Below are 17,622 nucleotides of genomic sequence, written 5' to 3'. Positions count from 1 at the left end.
AAATAAAAATGTCGCTTTGGCCGAGTGGTTAAGGCGTGTGCCTGCTAAGTACATGGGGTTTCCCCGCGAGAGTTCGAATCTCTCAGGCGACGTAATAATTCTTTTTTGCGTAAACTATTTATAATTTCAGGGAGAGTCTTTGTTTTTTATTTTTATACCGAGAGTATAAAAATCTTCAGTCGTCTGAGGGTATAAAATGGTTTTTTGGGCAGTATATATTTATAGTTGTTCTCCACTGAGAGTATAAAAATACTGACTGTGGGCAATATATATAATTTTACAAAAGTAAAATATGTATATATTTAAATATTATATTACATTTCATTTTTAAAAGAATCAAACCAATATGCATCATAATTGTTCTGTATGTTTTTTCATCTGGAAGCTCTTGATTCCGTGTGTAACCATGTTTGTTGCTTCTCTTTTGAATGAACGAATTTGGAAGCTCTCTCTTAAATACTTTTAAGCTTTTATATAACCTTTACAATTCTCTTAATACAAAGAATCCCTTTATTGGATCCAAATAAAGGGATGTGAGACCCAAATTGTAATAACGGTGAGGAATTCCCGAGTTACTTCCTCTTTTTCATGTTATCAAGGGGAAGACGAGTTGGACAATTTGGTATGGGCGTGAAAGAAAGAGGGGATGTAATAGTCATGCCAAAATTTCTTGGACAAGAAAAAAAAAAAAAGATAACTTTCTGGGTTTGAAACCAGCTCGCGTGCACTACTTGATGTGGGTGGATACCTGGCAAAGGCAATGTTGGAGGAACGGTCCGGAATCATTGGCTTAGGTTAGAGAGTGGTAATGATACGATGCTTGCAATTTTATTCATAAATGTTTGGTACATCACTTGTATGCTATAAGCTGCCTAAACTAACGTCATTAGGTTATACAGCATCACCATTTACAAATTACAATACATACATTTAATAAAGCTACCACCAATATCCCGACCTCATGCATGATCATATGAAAAGCTCATCCGCTTCCCATCCAGTTTAAATTTTTTACCCAATTCTTCTAAAATATGTAGCTATGTTTGATGATTGATTGCGAGAGCCTCGGTGTGGCATGATGTCAAACGCTCCAGAAAGTCTGTGGCTATTCAAAATATTTCTCAAGTAATGCCCCGTGTATCAGAATCCAATAGCTCAAATCAAAAAAACATTGGCCAACTCTTTGATGATAGCTTCAGATTGTCCAAATACGAATAAGCATGAGGATGATTTACAACTCCAACAAATTAAGAATTAGCTTTGTTAACTCTTCCTCCCAATGCTTTCAGATTTGTTGGATTTAGCTCAATATACTTCCCTATCCTGAAATAAGAGTACAACAGATGAAAACTAGTTAACCCGTTTGTACAAAAAAAAAAAAAATCAATTGAAATATTATTGTTGGGATTCTATTTGAATATTGCTGCTGCTACTGAAAAAGACTCCCGCACGCGAGAGCTAAAGACGACAATTAAAAGCACAAAATTTACCCAAGGTCTGGTGGAAGTCTAAAACCACCGATGCGAACTCGCTTTAATGAATGAATCTGAAATATGAAACAAAACATAAAGCAAGGCTATTAACAAGAATTTATTCAACATCATAAAATAAAGAAAATATCAAACAACATGGAGAGTATTATATTATGGATCTAACAATTTTGATAATATATGTGAGAAAAATATCAATTACATGATAAATAAACTGCTAAAAAATGTGAAACACGAAATATTGTCTAGTTTGATTGGGATTGTGTTTACTAAATTTCATCATTTTTGCATATTACACATGCTCAAGCATTAGAACTTTTCGCATTTTGAGGGTCATATAACGAATTATATATATAATTAAAGGTTACCTCAAGTCCAGCACTTTTAACAAGTTCACGAACTTCGTGCTTCCTTCCATCATGAACCTATGAGAATCCAAATTAAATCAAGCAAGCATATGTCAACTAAGTTCGACTGTTTTTTCATCATCTCACAATTTGAATGCTCTAACAAGCATATTGAATTGAACAGACTAAAAAGAAGCCATCTTGATAATGCAGATATAAGGATGTCAATGGCCTGTATTATTGCTAAAATGTGAACCAATTTTTCCATATGACATGCCCATTTTCACATTAATGGTCAGAGTTTTTTTAAAGAGACTATCTTTAGTGTTGAACATCAAGGGTTCTGGAATAAAATGGGGTATTCAGAAAAAAGAAAAAGAAAAAAAAATATTCACTTGAGAGTTCCTTTGCTTTGAAGTTTAAATAAGAGGCGGAAAATTAAAATACTCAAAATCATATAACTATTAAAACATTTCAACCTATGACTGCAGTCAAAGAAAATCAAAATTTCAATGCAGAGATATCTAGGTATGTGTGGCAGCATCTACTAGAATTGATCCAAAGTAGTGTCACATGAAACATAGTCAATAACTTCATACTTACGGTATACCATATTCCTAAAACACTAAGTATGGATTAAAAGACAACTTTATTAACGTTATGCATCAGGAAACTATAGTTCAAGATATCATGTCATAATCAGCTAATGTGGTGGTTAAAAATTCACAACCAGTGTTGGGTGGCATAATTGATATAGTAGATCAAAAATAGATATATTTACCACAATACGAAGTCGAGATCTTTGTGTATCCGGCATACGTGGAAGTAACTCTACACTATCAGGTACACAATGGACGCCCTCAATTGTTGTTCCCTCACTTATGGCTGTTAAGTGCCTCTTATGAACTAGACCATCAACTGTTGCAATGTATCTGATCAAACAAATGTAATGTTTTGGAAAATGAGAGAATTCACAGGAATGGAGAACTTTAATTATCTTAGAAATAATAACACAGACCAAAAACGAAAAATAACATAAGCCATACATAAATCATAATGATTTAAGTCACAGAAAAATATCAAATTAGAAAGCATTTATAAAGTCCAAGTACGAATCTTGTGATGTATTCTTTCTGTTCCCATAGATAAGATACCGATCCAAACTAATGAAAAAGTTCAGGAAAAAAAATACACAAGTCAAACTCATAACTCACTCTTTTGAAAAATTAGATGACGGATGTGAAAGTTTTTGAGCAAAATCTCCTGCGAACAAGAACCATTGGATAAAGTATTAGATGAAACTGTTTGTTTAGATTAACAGAACCACTGTTCACTCAACAGAGATAAAATTGCTTTCACAAGAAACCACATACCATCATTAGTCACAATAAGTAACCCAGTAGTAGCAACATCAAGGCGCCCTACAGTAAATAATCTTGGTGGGGGTACACCTGGATGCTTTTTATCCTAGAAATAAAATTGTTTTCAGGTGATGGAGAGAACATTATTATAAATGGAGAAATATAAAACTACATCCTAAAAAGACGGAAAATTACATATCATCTCAAAAGATTTCTACCAAGTAAAAAAAGAAAGAACACTGTCTATAATTAAATATAAATAAAGCTCAAAGTGACACATACCCAACTGCTCAAAAAATCATCAAATAGACTTATAACAGATTTAGACTCCTTTTCCCCAGATGAGCATATGTACCTGTGAAAATGTAATTGCATCACTTATCAGGATAGGATATCATATTACATACCCTTTTGAATTCATTTGCATAGGATATCATATCATTTTACATACCCTTTTGGTTTGTTCAAGGCAAGATAAACTTTGTGAGGCTGCCTCTTAGGAAGGCGGCTTCCATTGACATAGATATTATCCTTTGAGGGATCCACTTTAGTCTACACACCACAAAAGTGTTTTTCTCATAAGCCAAAAACATTAGTTTCTAGAAGAAGAAAAACTGAAAAACAAAATCATATAGCTTTTTTAAAAGCAATGTTAGATATAGTTAGATATTAATTAGAATTAGTAGTCAATATTGTTTAAGGTAGTATACTAGTTAGTTATGATTGAATAAAAAATTGATATGATGGCATAGGATGCACCTTATATAGTGATCCTAACGTATAACTAATATAACCAACTTCTAACTAGTCATAACCAACTAGTATACTACCTTAAACAATATTGACTAGTTCTGATTAATACCTGCTTACATAAAATGGACCTAAAAGCTCTAATCCATGAAGTGATCAATGAAATCATGGTATATCAACACTAACACTATGCTGCTAAAAAACCTAATTTGGTGAAATTTCATAACGGCGGGGAACAAACCTGAGGTGTATTACAGACAGAACCATTAACGGTAACCTTGCCTTTAAAAATAAGGTCTTCACAGCTTCTCCTAGATGCAACTGAAAACAGAAGAGCACGATTACAAATTTAGCTACGCACATTTAGTCCAATATTTTGGCTCATTAGATGCATTTTTTAATTCAAATAACTAAGCCTCCCTACTTTTCAAGCTAAACAAGTTCGATTATGTTGTTATTTCTGTTTCATATAAAAACATTAAGTTCTGATACAATCCGAATATTATTAAACAATTATGAAGAGTTTAAAACAACTTTACACTTTACAAAATGATTTAGAAGCTATGAAGCACACGTAGACACCATACACGACATTGACACAGAAAATAACATAATTGAATGTAATCAGATGTGACAAATGTTGTGACTGAGTCGAACACCGGACACGCCTTTGTTAAAACATTATAGAAATTGGAAGTAAATGGTAACGAAATATCACCTCCGGAGGCGGCAAGAACCTTACTGAGACGAGTACCGGAGTCGTCCTTAATATTTTCATTATAGAATCTCCTTGCAGCTTTAGAATATTTAGGCGGCGCTGTGACCGCACGAATCTTGGTTTCTTTTTCACCCTTCTTCTTGTTTTTGGTAATTTGGTCCTTCTCTGATTTTTTGGTACCGGTTTGAGCATTAGCCATTTCTTTGAGAAAACTGGGAGGAGGCTCTGATAGAAGCTTGAAGTTGCCATCTTCGCCGCGAACAATCCACGGAATCATGAGAGGACCTTCGTCATCGTCGTCGTGGGGGGTTTGAGTTTTGGGCTGAGGAGTAGGCTTGGGTTTGGGGTTAGAGGGAGAGAAAGAGATGTTGAATTTGGAAGAGGAGGAACAAGTGAAGCGGGGGAGAGTGCGGAAGGTAGAAGTGAGTTTGGTTGATTTGATGGTGGTGAAATAGAGTGCTGTCATCGCCATTGTTGCCGCTGAACCCATTTCTTTTTCAAATTGCCGCAAAACAAAACTGGGAATTGTATCTGTAGCTGCTCTCGTTCTTTTCTATCTTATCCGTTGGCTTTGCATACCCGGGGAATAGTATGGGTTCCCTCAGTAATATTTTGATAGCTCTCTCTCAATTCATTTATACTTCCACAGCTTACTACTCGACATAACAAAATATTAATATCTCTTTCTTTTATTTATCATAAATCATAATGTAAAGTAAAATAGTTTTGTTGGATAATAATAATATGAACTTAGTTTGTCTAGTAAAAAGTAAATGATAGTCAAGAGTGAACATATCATAAAATTTCATTATTTGTATACGACTAAAGAAACTTATATATAATGATTTTTTTTATTTTTTTTTTACGTATAGGATCTGTTTGGATTAACATGTTTGAATTTAATTACCGACATTAAGTTTTGTAAGACCGGAAGAATTTATGAAAATAACAATTTTCTTAAGCTTTTTTCAACGTATTTTATAAACTCTCCAATATAAAACAACTTATAGAATATACAAAAACAATTTAATGTTATTTTTGTTTCGTTATAAAAATAGTTTAAGCAAGCTTATACATAAGCACTTATCATGATAAGCTTTTGTGCTGTAAGCCGCAAATAAATTGTTTATCCATCCAAAATACTGTTTTCTTAAATACCATAGTAAAATAACCTACTATCTTTTTCTATTATATGTAATGTAACAAAGCTTAACATGCAGATAATCTCAATCCATATCGAAGTATCATGAAGCACTCCTTCGCTTGAGTAAATTTTCAATGTTAATTGACATCAAATATTATGGAGAAAAGGACAACAAAATGTACAGATCAGAGTCAAACCAAAAACATAACCCTCAAGTCCTTATCTCGTGGACAACTTTGGCGAGGTAGAGAGTCTAATCAATCTCAAGAAAATTATTATGGCAGGTAACTGTGCAAAAAAATCTATCCAACTTGCAAGCATTATTTTTGCAGGCAAATTCGAGACAAATTCGTGTAGAAGTTGATTTTAAATGTATATAGCCACTTTCTATAGTGGGCATATTCACCAATTGATCAGCGGAAATGAATACCAAAATGTTTGTCATGTGAAAACTTTCAGGTTCATCAAAGTCCTCAACCTGAGAAAAATTACACAAAAATTAGTTAACACTATCAAAATGTTTGGTATGTGACGGCGCCATCATTAACGTATAGTTAACAGATATGTGTTGTTTTTTGCACTTACTAACTGTGCTTCCCATCATGAAACTGGGCATTTTTTGAGGATTTAAAAGTCTTCAAAAAATCTGTAGCCTTCTGCAACTCTTCCTTCTGCCTTGGTTTGTCCCATTTGTGTTCATTTGCCAATATTTCGATCACACGAGGCAATGCCCTTCTTGCTGCATCAGTTTCAAGGAAAGCAAGACGAGTCCTCCTTGCAATGAAATCGATAGCAGATTCACAGTATTCATTACGAGCACAGTAAGCTACCTCTGCCTCCAGATATGGGTAACCGTGGGCAAGTCGCTTGCCCAAATTTTCATTCTGAAACACAAAATGTAGTCAATTTTATGAAAAGCAGAAGCTGACAAACCTTCTATAACACCCATGAAGCTGATAAACATTATTATTATTACCATAAATAACACTACAAAAATATCTCAAAAGAGGATGTTGGAATATCAACACCACCACTCCCAAAGTAAACATAAAAACGCAAGAGAATTGAAATGAACGGCCTTACTATGGTTTACAAGATCTTTTATTTACAATCAATAGCATGATCTAAAAAATCACATCAACCCGTCACCAGACTGTAATATGAAGTCTTGTAACTTGGCAAAATGATACACCTTACAAAAATAACAGCAAAGGGTTTTTTTTTTCAATTGTGTGGGATTGGTTATTCTTTTAAAAAGATCATGTCTAATGATTAACTGTTTAAATCTAAATCATTTTTTATGGTTCAACATTCGATTTTTTTAGTTTCCCTCAACCTTAAATTATTAGACTACTCTTCATCTGATGCAACCTCCTCACTGAGGCTTTTTAAGCTCTTTTCCACACATGCCCAAATCACCAAAGGCAAAATTCTATCATCTTTTCCATGACAGGGGCTACCTCAATTTTCACCTGATGCATCATTTCTATCCAAATTGCATGCAAAAGTGTTTTCAATTTTGACCACGGTACTAATGGTGTCATTTAGGCAAATTCTTTTGAAATTCTAAAACAATGCAAACAAGCTCAACCAAAATAGAAAACCGTTGAACTATTTTAAAACGAAATTATAGTGGCATAAGGATAAAGGTACGTCATCATTAAATATAAGAAATGGAAAGAAAAACACAAAGCAGAGCACTGTGTTCATTTAAAGTGTGAGAATCCCAAAAGTAACTGAAAAGTTGTAAACATAGCTCCAAAGCGAAGATGGTACAAAATCACCCGGTCCATTTTATGTAAGATGCATATGTAAATGCTTTGTTGCTTAATGAAAATAACAATGAGAAATATAAAGCAATAAAAGCAAACCTGAGCGATGGCAGCCACACGCTCAGCCAATGTTCCATATGCATGAGACAAATGCCTTGCAGCAGCAGAGTCCATTACCCCAGGGACAACTTTACCACTATATGTACTTTTCATGCGCTTATACTGTTGAGCAAGAACTGTAAAAGAAGAAGGCTCCCACCCTTCACCACCAACAATGCAGAGATTGTTGGTCACACATCCATTGGCGGGGGTCAGCTTTCCAGACTTTATAGCTGCATCAACAGCATCTTCTGCCATGCTGAAACACAGAGATCATAACAATATTAATATGCATAGAAACTTTTGTGTGATGTAAATATAAACTAGAGTAACTAGATTACCAGTACAATGACATGTCATGCCTAGTCAGTGAAACCACATCTAAACAAACTTCAACAAGCTGCTGTTAAATCATTACCTACGATAGGTAGTCCACTTGCCGCCGGTGATGGTGACCAAACCAGGGTAATCCTCACAGACAACATGGTCCCTTGAGATACTCTCAGTACTTTTTGCTGTTGGATCCACTGCTAATGGGCGAATGCCACTCCAAGCAGAAAGAACATCAACGCGGCGAACCTAAAAAATTTCCATCGTTATTTATTCCCTGTTAGCCAACAGTGTAAGACCGAAAATGCAACACACACGCGCTCTCTCTCACACACACACGTATATATATTAGCTCCGTCCCTAAATATAGGATCTCCCCTTGAGTAAATCATGGGAATTAAGGAAGTTGGTAGGTATATTAAATTTGTTAATAATTGGCATTGTTTTTACAAGTTTATCCTTCAAGAGAAAGAATTAGCTAATGTTTATATTAAGAGTATTTATTAGAGATTGCAGAAAAAGATGTAACTTAATTAGGGGTATGCTAGTTAATAAATAATTAATGTAGTTGAAAATTCAAATATGGTCTTTTAGAAAGGAACAAAGAAAAAACTCGTGAGGGTCTTATACTTAGGAACAGAGGGGGTATATTTTAAAATGACATCTAGATTGATTGGCAGCTCAGCAGCATCAGTTGGCTTGCATTTAATCAAGAATCAAAAGGACATACATAATTAAATAAGAAATAGAGTCTTCCATTTTTTTTTCTAGGACAATCTAACATACTTACAAACAAGTAATATCTCAGAGAACTTGTAGTTATTAATCTAAACATCAGAAATAAGAGTAAAAAAACATTAAAAAAAAATAAAAAAACTACAGCCTTTCCTATAGGTGGGATTAGCTACATGAATTAAACAACATCAATGTGTTTTATCCATACCGACTCTTCAGAAAGTAAGAACACGTAATGAGTTAAAAAAATTATCTATACTGGCAGGTACAACATACCTTAACATTAAGGTAATCAGATATTGCATCCAATATAAATTGTATTTCATCTTCATGCGGTTCTGGAAGATATGTAATGCTAGTACTAGAATCTGTAGTTCCAGCAATGGTTCGTCCCATCCATGGAAGCATGAAAACAACACGTCCATCCTTAGTTTTGGGAACAATTAAGCCCATTCCCTCAGGAGAATAGTAATCAGGGAGTGTAATATGTACACCACTGCTAGGAGCAATCATTTCTTTTGCATTTTTGTCGACCATTTTCCTTACAGCGTCACAAAATGGCCCGCTTGCATTCACAATCACTTTTGCATATGTATCAAACTCCTCTCCTGCATTACAGAAAATAGCAAACAAATGTAATTAATTATCAGGGTAAAATAATTAAATTTTACTTTTTATTCTTAAAAGAAGCTGCATTTATTTTATCATACATCCCACACTGACGGGAAAGTTATTCATCTTTCAGTCAATATTAACTAGTATACCTATTGTTAGATGACGTTGGTCAATTGCTTAGTAAGTGAAAAAAGCCTATCGATAAAACTAAAAACCTTGTATATAAAAACTATTTCGAAGTATACACAAAAGCAAACACTAGAGTTTCACATTTATTTTACAATAAGACCAACTGTTCTCCTCCGACTGCAGAGGTTTATTCACTTATGGGATGAGGATGTGGTAACAATTAGAAATTAAAAGAAAACTTACCGGTTAAATTATCTCGAACTCGTGCACCAATTATTCGTTCTCCAGCATCATCCTTCAGTAAGGATACCACTTCCGCATGGTTAAGCACTGCCGCACCAGCTAAAGCAGCAGTGCAAGCCACTCCAACATTAAGACGTGAATCATTCATCTGCCCATCATAATAAACAACTGTGCCCCTTAGGCTTCTATCCTTTCCCTCCCTTAATAGAGTGGGGAAGAGATCAACAGATTCTTTTGTAGAATAATATCTTGATAAGTGCAGCAGTTGTCTTCCTGCGACCAAATCGTACATTTTCAAGCCCGCCCAGTAGTACACTACTTCAAACCAGCTAAAACACGGTGTCATGCACGGCAATGCATGGCATAGGTGTGGTGCATTTTCAATAACCCGTTTACGCTCATCAAGTGCATGAAGTACTAACTTGTATTGTCCAAAGTCAAGATTAAAGACGGCTTTCTCCAAGTAACGAACACCTAACAGTTCACAAAAACACTGATATTAGAAATGGGAAACAAGGGCTCAATTATCCAAAATTCATTTCAAACAGGGTTCAGTTGAAGGCGAGAGGGAAAATAATAAAAAATCTAGTCATCAACCTTCATAAAAGTTTAAATTATTGGGTGTAGAGTTCATGAATGGTTTTATATAAAACACAAGTTGGTGCTTCTACATTTGCATATTTCCACACCACATTGTGCAAATTGTATCATTTGCTATGGAAGACTCGTTTTCAATACATCAGCAGTCAAAACACAATATTATTAGGCACAAATCAGATCCCAAAAGAAACAATAATATGAAACACGGACACAGGCACATACACTGGACACGACATGCACACCAATGCATCAACATCGATAATAATTTGAAAAAATGCATAATTCAATGTAATCACAAGGGTCAGTGTCGTGTGACACTATAACACACCAACATCTGTCCTAACAGGTATTCGATCAAAAGTTTTGGTGCTACAAGACAATATAGTTAGTTGTGTTCAGTTACCAGATGTTTATATTTTCACACATGTTGCACTGCACTCTCATTAAAAATAAAAAATAAAAAAAAAAACATGTTGATTCATTAAGCAAGAAATTATATTATATACAATTGAATATTTTAAATTACAGATTTCATCATCATAAGTCATAATCACACGTTAAAACTATTTATCAAATAAAAAACAAAAAAATCCATTATCTAAACACGCATGATTCATTCATTATTATTACTATTATTATATTGTAAATTTGCAACCAAACTTGCGCACGTTACGTACCTCCATGAAGAAGCTTCGTGGATCGCGACGAAGTTCCGGAAGCGAAATCCTCCCGTTCAACGAGCCCAACCTTGAGTCCACGTGTCACGGCATCAAGCGCGGCACCGGCACCAGTGGCACCACCGCCAATAACAAGAACATCAAGAGGATTCGCCTTACTGGCAGCTATCAACACCGACTGCTGCGTTTCCCTCGACGGAACAATGGCATCCGGAGCGTGTAGCTTCTGCCGAAGAGCTTGAAGGGAACCGGAGTCGCTGGAGGAGATTGAGGGATTTTGAAGGATCAAAGTGCCACCGTATGTGGTGGCGATTACTGCACCAGCGGCGAGGCTGAGTTTTTTCATTCTCGTCATAGCGGAAAAGCGCGTTTGGAATAAGCGCGGTGGCGGAACGGTGATTTGTTATTATTAAATTAAAAGTGAAGGAGAAAACGGTTTATTTAAGATTATGAAATTGTGGAGCGGTGAAATCACGAGTGTGTGGAAAAGTTGAAAGTGAGAGAGAAAGAGAGGATATTCGTATTCATGTGGTCAATTCAACATCGTGTGAGTTATGTGACGTGTGAGTGTTAATATGTTTTGTAGGGTCAAAAGACAAGAACTGAAGTGTAGGAGTTAAGACAAGTGTCACACACTTTAAGGACAGTTGTTTTTTGTGTTTTCTACTTTTAAATAGGCCAGTGTCATTTTTTAAGCTTCAATGAAAACTCATAAGCTTCTTTATTTCTTTTTCATTTTTTTAATGTAACAGCATAGTTAAAAATTCATATTAAAGTCAATAGCGTTAAGATGGGAGGGTGCAAGTCTTTTTTATCTTAATCAAATTCGTGGGTCTAATTTACTATTGGGTATGCAGGCTGCAGCATCCTTAAAACTCTTATTGAGAGCTTGACAGTTGCACGCGGAGGATATAGTAGTTAAAAATTTATTGGAACTTCTTTTCATTTGTCTTAATAGACGGTATAGCAATCAAAAATTAACACACTTAAGACATTCGATCTAATAATTCTCATATTTTAATCAATTGAATTAAGACTTGTAAACTATTTTTTCATTATTTTATTAAGAGGTTATGATACTTTTTTTTATATAAAACTAGGTTATGGTACTTTGATTTTTCTTGCTTTCGATGGCAGTGGAGAGGTTAAAAAGGCTTAATTGCAAATTTTAATCCCTCCATTGTTGCCATTTCGTTGATTTGATCCACCTTTTGAGTTTCAACATTATTCATAGTACAAGTTGGGATTTTTAATATGTTCAAACCCTGGTGGCTAGGGTTGGGAATAGGCCAGGCCGGCCTACAGGGGCCTACGGCCTAGCCTGGCCTGGACTGTTTAGTAGATAGGCTTAGGCTTTTTAGAAAGCATGTTTAGTTAAATAGGTCAAGCTTAAGCTTCAAAAAAAGACTGTTAAGCCTAATAGGCCGGCCTATTAATACTTATTTATTGAAAAATATTTTTTTTATATTAAAATAATTGCATATATTAAAAATATAAACATCTTTTTCTCTATCTATTAGTCCCTTAATAGGCTTTGTTGTTATAGGCTTTAATCTAGTTGAAATTTACTTGTAGTGAAATAGGCTTTTAAGTAGGCTTTAAGACATGTTTAACCTATTTAGTAGGCCAAATGAACTATTTGATGGCCTTAATGTGAAGTAGGCCTGTAAGTAGGCTTTCAGGCCAGTCCAGACTTTTAAATAGGTCAGGCCAGGCCTAGAAAAACGGCCTATGATAGGCCATAGGCCAGGCTCAGGCTTGTGATTTATTTCGTAGGTCAGGCTCAGGCCTATCAAAGTCTGGCCTGGCCTATTCCCACCCCTACTGGTGGCATTTAGTATGGGAAAGGATACTTGTTTCCTATCATGGGAAAGTTTTTTCTGACCATTAGATTTAATAAGGAACATGCTTTTATCATAGACACTCAATACATAATTTTTTTTTCACTCTTCTCCATCTCTCTCACCCACCACTTGCAGCAATCTCACAATCTGGAATTCACTCCTCACCCTCATTCAACCTCCATGAGTAGTGATTCAAATGGTATGACAGATTTTAAATGGCTTGAAGTATCTTCATGAACGTGATATAGTCCAGGTAACGTGAGTGAATTTGTTATCATGATGTAGGCAGTAACTGGGTCTAAAATTTCATATCTTAATAAACAAGAAAAAAAAATTAGCATAAAAGAGAGAAAAAATATGATGTAGGCAGTTATATGATAAAATTAGTACTCCTCTTTAATCTAATGGTAAAAAAAACTTTCCCATGATAGGAAACAACTTCTCTTTCCCATACTAAACCCCACCTCAAACCCTACGTCACGATGTTACCTTAATCTCTTCCACTATATCCTCAGCATGCCTCACCATCCTCGGCCCTCCAAATCCAACCATCCTCCTCGTGAGACCACCTATGACCCTCCAAATCTTTCAATAAATTTTTAAGAAGGTTATTCTCCAAAACAAATAAATTCCGCCGCCATATAAATTCTCATTCACTATTTGCTTATGCAATCCCTTCACCTCCTCCGCTGTTACCTCCTTTTGGTTTGATATTTCAAAAAGTCTCGGATATTTTAAATAAAATGGTGTTTCCCCCTTGGAACTTTCCAAAAACTCGTATTCCTTCCATTCCCCATCTTTCTTACCACTTTGTCGTGGAACCAACTTACTCCAATGTAATCTTCTAGGTTGACAATATCATTTCTATAAAAATAAAAAAAATGTTGAATATCCAGCCGAGCCTTCAATTGAAAGGTACATTATCCGTGATATATTGCACAAAAAATAATTATTTCATACACGGGAAGGAAATGCACTGAACTGACGAACCTATAAACACTTTTTCAACTACCAAAAACAATTCTTCATGCATCCCTTTATCAATAAATCATTGACTTTTCAAAAACAAAATTAACATATGTGTGTGTTGTGCACATCACTTGAAAACTAATGCACTGTGAATATCGCTTGTGAACTTGGACTAGACTCAAAGATAATATCAAGTGCCTGGACAAATAAAAGTATTATATTAATAATAAACCAGTGCACCATAAATGTCACATGTGGCCACTAAAACATGAAAAGGAAACACAAACAGAAACAAATCACTTTGCAAATCATATTGTCGGGTCACTTCTGTTGCAACTGTGGTGTCTATCAATGACTAAAACAAGGAGGGACCTCTGAACATTTCAAAAACAATATCATATAACAGGGTCAATTTTGCTATTACAATTTATAAGACTTGAATGAATCTTCCCAAAACTCTAAGGACTAAAATGTAATAATCCTTTGAAATTGAGTAACATGTTACAACCAGGCTTATCTTAGTGGTTCATGGCTGAACTGCATGCAATAGCACTTCACCTTCGAATCCACTGTTTCCAGTATTTATCTTCTCATCATTCTCGAGAAGCTTCTTACCTGTTGACATAAGGAAATCAACATTGAAATTTCATGAAAAAAGAATGCAGTGTGATACATTGATTAATCCAACGGTGTATCATGTTTGTTCAAAGAATGTATTACAGCATAGCAGATCAATTGGTGAATGTGTATGCTGAAGTTTTCATCAAGTGTAACCAAACTAACCTCTTTCTACTTCATCTGCGTCACAATAATCATCATGTTTGCTAGTTCCTTCAAGCCACTCCTCTAGTTTAGCTTCTTTATTAGCTCTGAAGTCATCAAACCTTTCTGACAATGACAACAACTTAATGCTAATATCACTTTCATCGGTCTGTTCGTGTTGAGACTCGTCTTCAACCTGACTCGATATAGGCAAATCATCAGGTTCGGTTCCCTGTAATGATGAAGTTATGCCGTCTGATGTGATTGACCATGGCAAATCAGGATATCGTAGCTTCTCTTCGTTGGAATCTACTGATCCTTTACCATCAGGCTGTTGCCACTTGAGACTGTTAACCTTCTGTTTCGCCGACTTTAAAACATTTGAAAAATAGTTACTCTTTTTATCATCACCTTCCTGAGCATAAAAAGCATGATTGCCCCAAAAACGAGTTCTTTCTGTCTGAGAATTTGGTGATGATGTTGATGAATGGATTGACCCTTTTTTTGGTTTTTTTGTTTTCATAATTTCCAGAGATTTGTTTATGTCACCTATCATCTCATTGACTATGGAAAATCCACACTCTTTCATTGATCGAACTGCTGTAATAGAGTCCTCCAAGTCTTCAGTGTGCAAAGTTGTTTCGTGAACCTTTTCGACAATATTTTTGTCAGCTTTAATGACATTTGGCACTGCATTTTGAGCATGTTGTTGGATAAAGTAAAGCCCCACAGATGGTTCATTAGCCACGTATTTGATCATATCCGCCATGCATTCACTTATCTCCACAAAACCATCAACGGTAGAGAATTCATGCATCTTCCTGAAGACAAAATACAGTTCATTACTGACCAAGAAAGAAACATAGTAAGTTGACTAGGGTAAAACAAAAGTGATTAAAAAGCCTAATCAACATTTACTGATACAAAAGGCTAATTTAGACAACCATTAGATTGATACATTCAATTGTTAATCTGGATTCAACTCCTAACGCGTGTTGCAGCAGATTAACAAATTCAGTTGAATGGATCATATTATATATGATGAGAATGGAATTTTAAACTGACAGGATTTCATATTTTAGTGGAATAATTGGAGGATAAATTATTGTAGTAAGCTTCACTTAAGTTTGACTAGTGACTACCAAAAAATTAATTCAAACACATATATATCTGCACGTGAATGAATTCCATGAGAAGTTTTATCACTCTAGTGATGTTGAGCTGAAAATTTAAATCAAAATTCTTACACTTCAAAACACATTGAAATATGCCTACGGCTGCTGCATTATTTATGTGTAAGATTGAACAAATGAATGATTGACTAGACATAGAGAGGAGTATTTATATAATTATCGACTACACACCGGATTTGCTTTTACAAAAGAAGTCAAAAAGCCCAAAAAAGATGCCAAATCATAAATCTCTGACCCATAAAGGTTCTAAAAGAACCGGAAATTCTCAGACATAAGCAAAACTTCGGGAAAACAGAACCGGCAAATAAGGAGATTGTGCAATTCAGGGAGATGATAAAGGCAGGGGGGAAATATTTGAAAAAAAGAAGACTCCTTCGAACAAACATATTTCCATTAACAAAAATGGGAACCATCCCAATTGAAATAAATTTCCAGAGAATGTGAGACTATCATACTACTTTATCAACATTTTTTTCAGTTACAGAATATTCAAATTCAAGTAACAATCATTACCATTTTTCTTTGTATCCATTTACCATTGGGCTCCTGAAAAAATAACGTGCACTATTTCCTAACTACTCCCTATTAGATAAACTTATAAGCTTATGAAGTTGATTGATTCACAGTTTGCACACTCACGTGAACTTAGTAGCTCCACTCAAAGAACATCAGGCACTCCCAAGATGAAACCTTCGTGTAGAAATCAAAATAATCATGGTGGAAACTAGAGAGACGCGCAAACTCTCTTAGCATATTATAAAGTGTACTATGCTTGTTAAACAAAATGATAAAGTGTACTATGCCACAAAATGTGAATTATCTAGTACCTACTTTTCAAAGTTCAAAAGTGAGCATACCCACAATTCTCAGCCTCACATTTTCTTACATAAATGTATAAGAATTCATAAGAAGGTTTAGTATTTGAGGCTAAACAGAAGAGAAATCAGTCTAACCTTTAGACACATCAATTAGAGAAACACCTTTAAAAAATCAGGAAGCAAACACCTACAAGAAAGGCCATGATGAACAAAATCATATATCATGTCTATAAGAGCAAATAACTCTGTTCCAACCGGATAAACTGAAATAGAAAATGTTACAGACAGATAATGCACAATTGTGAAAGTCAAGAGTGCAGAGACAGTAGAAAAGTCAAAATTAAGTATCACTATTCAGAAACAGTTTATTTAAACCACATTCAGATATAAAGTACAGTATAAAGAATTATAAGCATTTGAAATCAAGTCAACAAAGAAAAAATAATAAATAAAGGCAACCTTTGCTCCTCTTGATAAATCATCTAATTATTATTATAAAGGGAAAAAAATATGAGAATAAGAGAACATTGATTTAAATACCCTCTACAGGAATTTGAGCGATGAGAAAACGTACCCAGAAAAGAAGATAAGATGAGAGACACATGACCCTTCTCTTGTTATTATGGTTTTTATCCACACCAAAGAACTCGACAGTAACACACACGCCCCAACAGCAGTAACTTCGTTTAGCTCGCTTTGTCTTTGTCTACTCCCTCATCTCTCTCTCTCTCTCTCTCTACTCCTTTGAATTCTTTTATTTTAGAAATCAAAATATAATAGTATTTTTTATTTGAAGTTTTTTTTTAACCAAATATTTTTACGCGGAAACCGTAAAAACTAATTCATTGACAAGGATAACATAGTTGATAGAAAATTCTCTTCAAATTTTTTAACACAGTTGCATTCTCATTGAATTTAAATTTAGAATCTGATTTCGTTAAAAAGAGTTTTTACCACTTTATTCAAGTACTCCCTCCGTCCTAAATTGTATGACGTTTTGAACATTTCACACATATTAAAAAATGT

General features: G+C 34.8%; 3 protein-coding genes and 1 non-coding gene across 8 annotated transcripts; 1 reads left to right on the top strand and 3 right to left on the bottom strand.

Annotated features, from left to right (window-relative positions):
• Positions 1-10: 10 nt before the first annotated feature.
• On the top strand, positions 11-92 carry TRNAS-GCU (transfer RNA serine (anticodon GCU)). The gene has a single exon. It is a non-coding gene; the product is annotated as a tRNA-Ser (tRNA).
• Positions 93-803: 711 nt separating this feature from the next.
• Positions 804-5,297, bottom strand: LOC25484927 (putative ribosomal large subunit pseudouridine synthase SVR1, chloroplastic). 2 transcript variants are annotated; one of them, XM_013613993.3, is made up of 10 exons: positions 4,667-5,297; positions 4,190-4,269; positions 3,650-3,750; positions 3,481-3,553; positions 3,211-3,304; positions 3,052-3,100; positions 2,619-2,769; positions 1,859-1,915; positions 1,491-1,546; positions 804-1,323 (listed from the first exon to the last, which is right to left on the bottom strand). In XM_013613993.3, exons 1-10 carry the CDS (start codon positions 5,154-5,156, stop codon positions 1,248-1,250), a joined length of 1,227 nt encoding a protein of 408 aa, XP_013469447.1. In that variant the 5' UTR covers positions 5,157-5,297; the 3' UTR covers positions 804-1,247. The 2 variants fall into 2 exon arrangements, with proteins under 2 accessions (XP_013469447.1, XP_024641004.1); XM_024785236.2 differs by lacking the exon at positions 804-1,323 and having other exon boundaries at positions 1,487-1,546.
• A 532-nt stretch (positions 5,298-5,829) lies between these two features.
• On the bottom strand, positions 5,830-11,569 carry LOC25484926 (glycerol-3-phosphate dehydrogenase SDP6, mitochondrial). 2 transcript variants are annotated; one of them, XM_013613992.3, is made up of 7 exons: positions 11,011-11,568; positions 9,734-10,207; positions 9,023-9,354; positions 8,100-8,260; positions 7,682-7,940; positions 6,396-6,694; positions 5,830-6,288 (listed from the first exon to the last, which is right to left on the bottom strand). In XM_013613992.3, coding segments are annotated over exons 1-7 (1,881 nt in total). In that variant the 5' UTR covers positions 11,366-11,568; the 3' UTR covers positions 5,830-6,287. The 2 variants fall into 2 exon arrangements, with proteins under 2 accessions (XP_013469446.1, XP_024640994.1); XM_024785226.2 differs by lacking the exon at positions 5,830-6,288 and having other exon boundaries at positions 6,395-6,694; positions 11,011-11,569.
• A 2,453-nt stretch (positions 11,570-14,022) lies between these two features.
• Positions 14,023-17,352, bottom strand: LOC25484925 (uncharacterized). 3 transcript variants are annotated; one of them, XM_039829872.1, is made up of 4 exons: positions 17,137-17,352; positions 16,732-16,783; positions 14,607-15,406; positions 14,023-14,438 (listed from the first exon to the last, which is right to left on the bottom strand). In XM_039829872.1, exons 3-4 carry the CDS (start codon positions 15,400-15,402, stop codon positions 14,350-14,352), a joined length of 885 nt encoding a protein of 294 aa, XP_039685806.1. In that variant the 5' UTR covers positions 15,403-15,406; positions 16,732-16,783; positions 17,137-17,352; the 3' UTR covers positions 14,023-14,349. The 3 variants fall into 3 exon arrangements, with proteins under 3 accessions (XP_039685806.1, XP_013469445.1, XP_024640982.1); XM_013613991.3 differs by having other exon boundaries at positions 17,171-17,351; XM_024785214.2 differs by lacking the exon at positions 16,732-16,783 and having other exon boundaries at positions 17,171-17,352.
• Between the last annotated feature and the right edge of the window lie 270 nt (positions 17,353-17,622).

The sequence above is a fragment of the Medicago truncatula genome, chromosome 1 (genome assembly GCF_003473485.1).
Source record: "Medicago truncatula cultivar Jemalong A17 chromosome 1, MtrunA17r5.0-ANR, whole genome shotgun sequence".
Taxonomy (NCBI): domain Eukaryota; kingdom Viridiplantae; phylum Streptophyta; class Magnoliopsida; order Fabales; family Fabaceae; genus Medicago; species Medicago truncatula.
The sequence above is the reverse complement of the archived record's forward strand: the minus strand, read 5'-3'. Positions and strand labels throughout refer to the sequence as shown.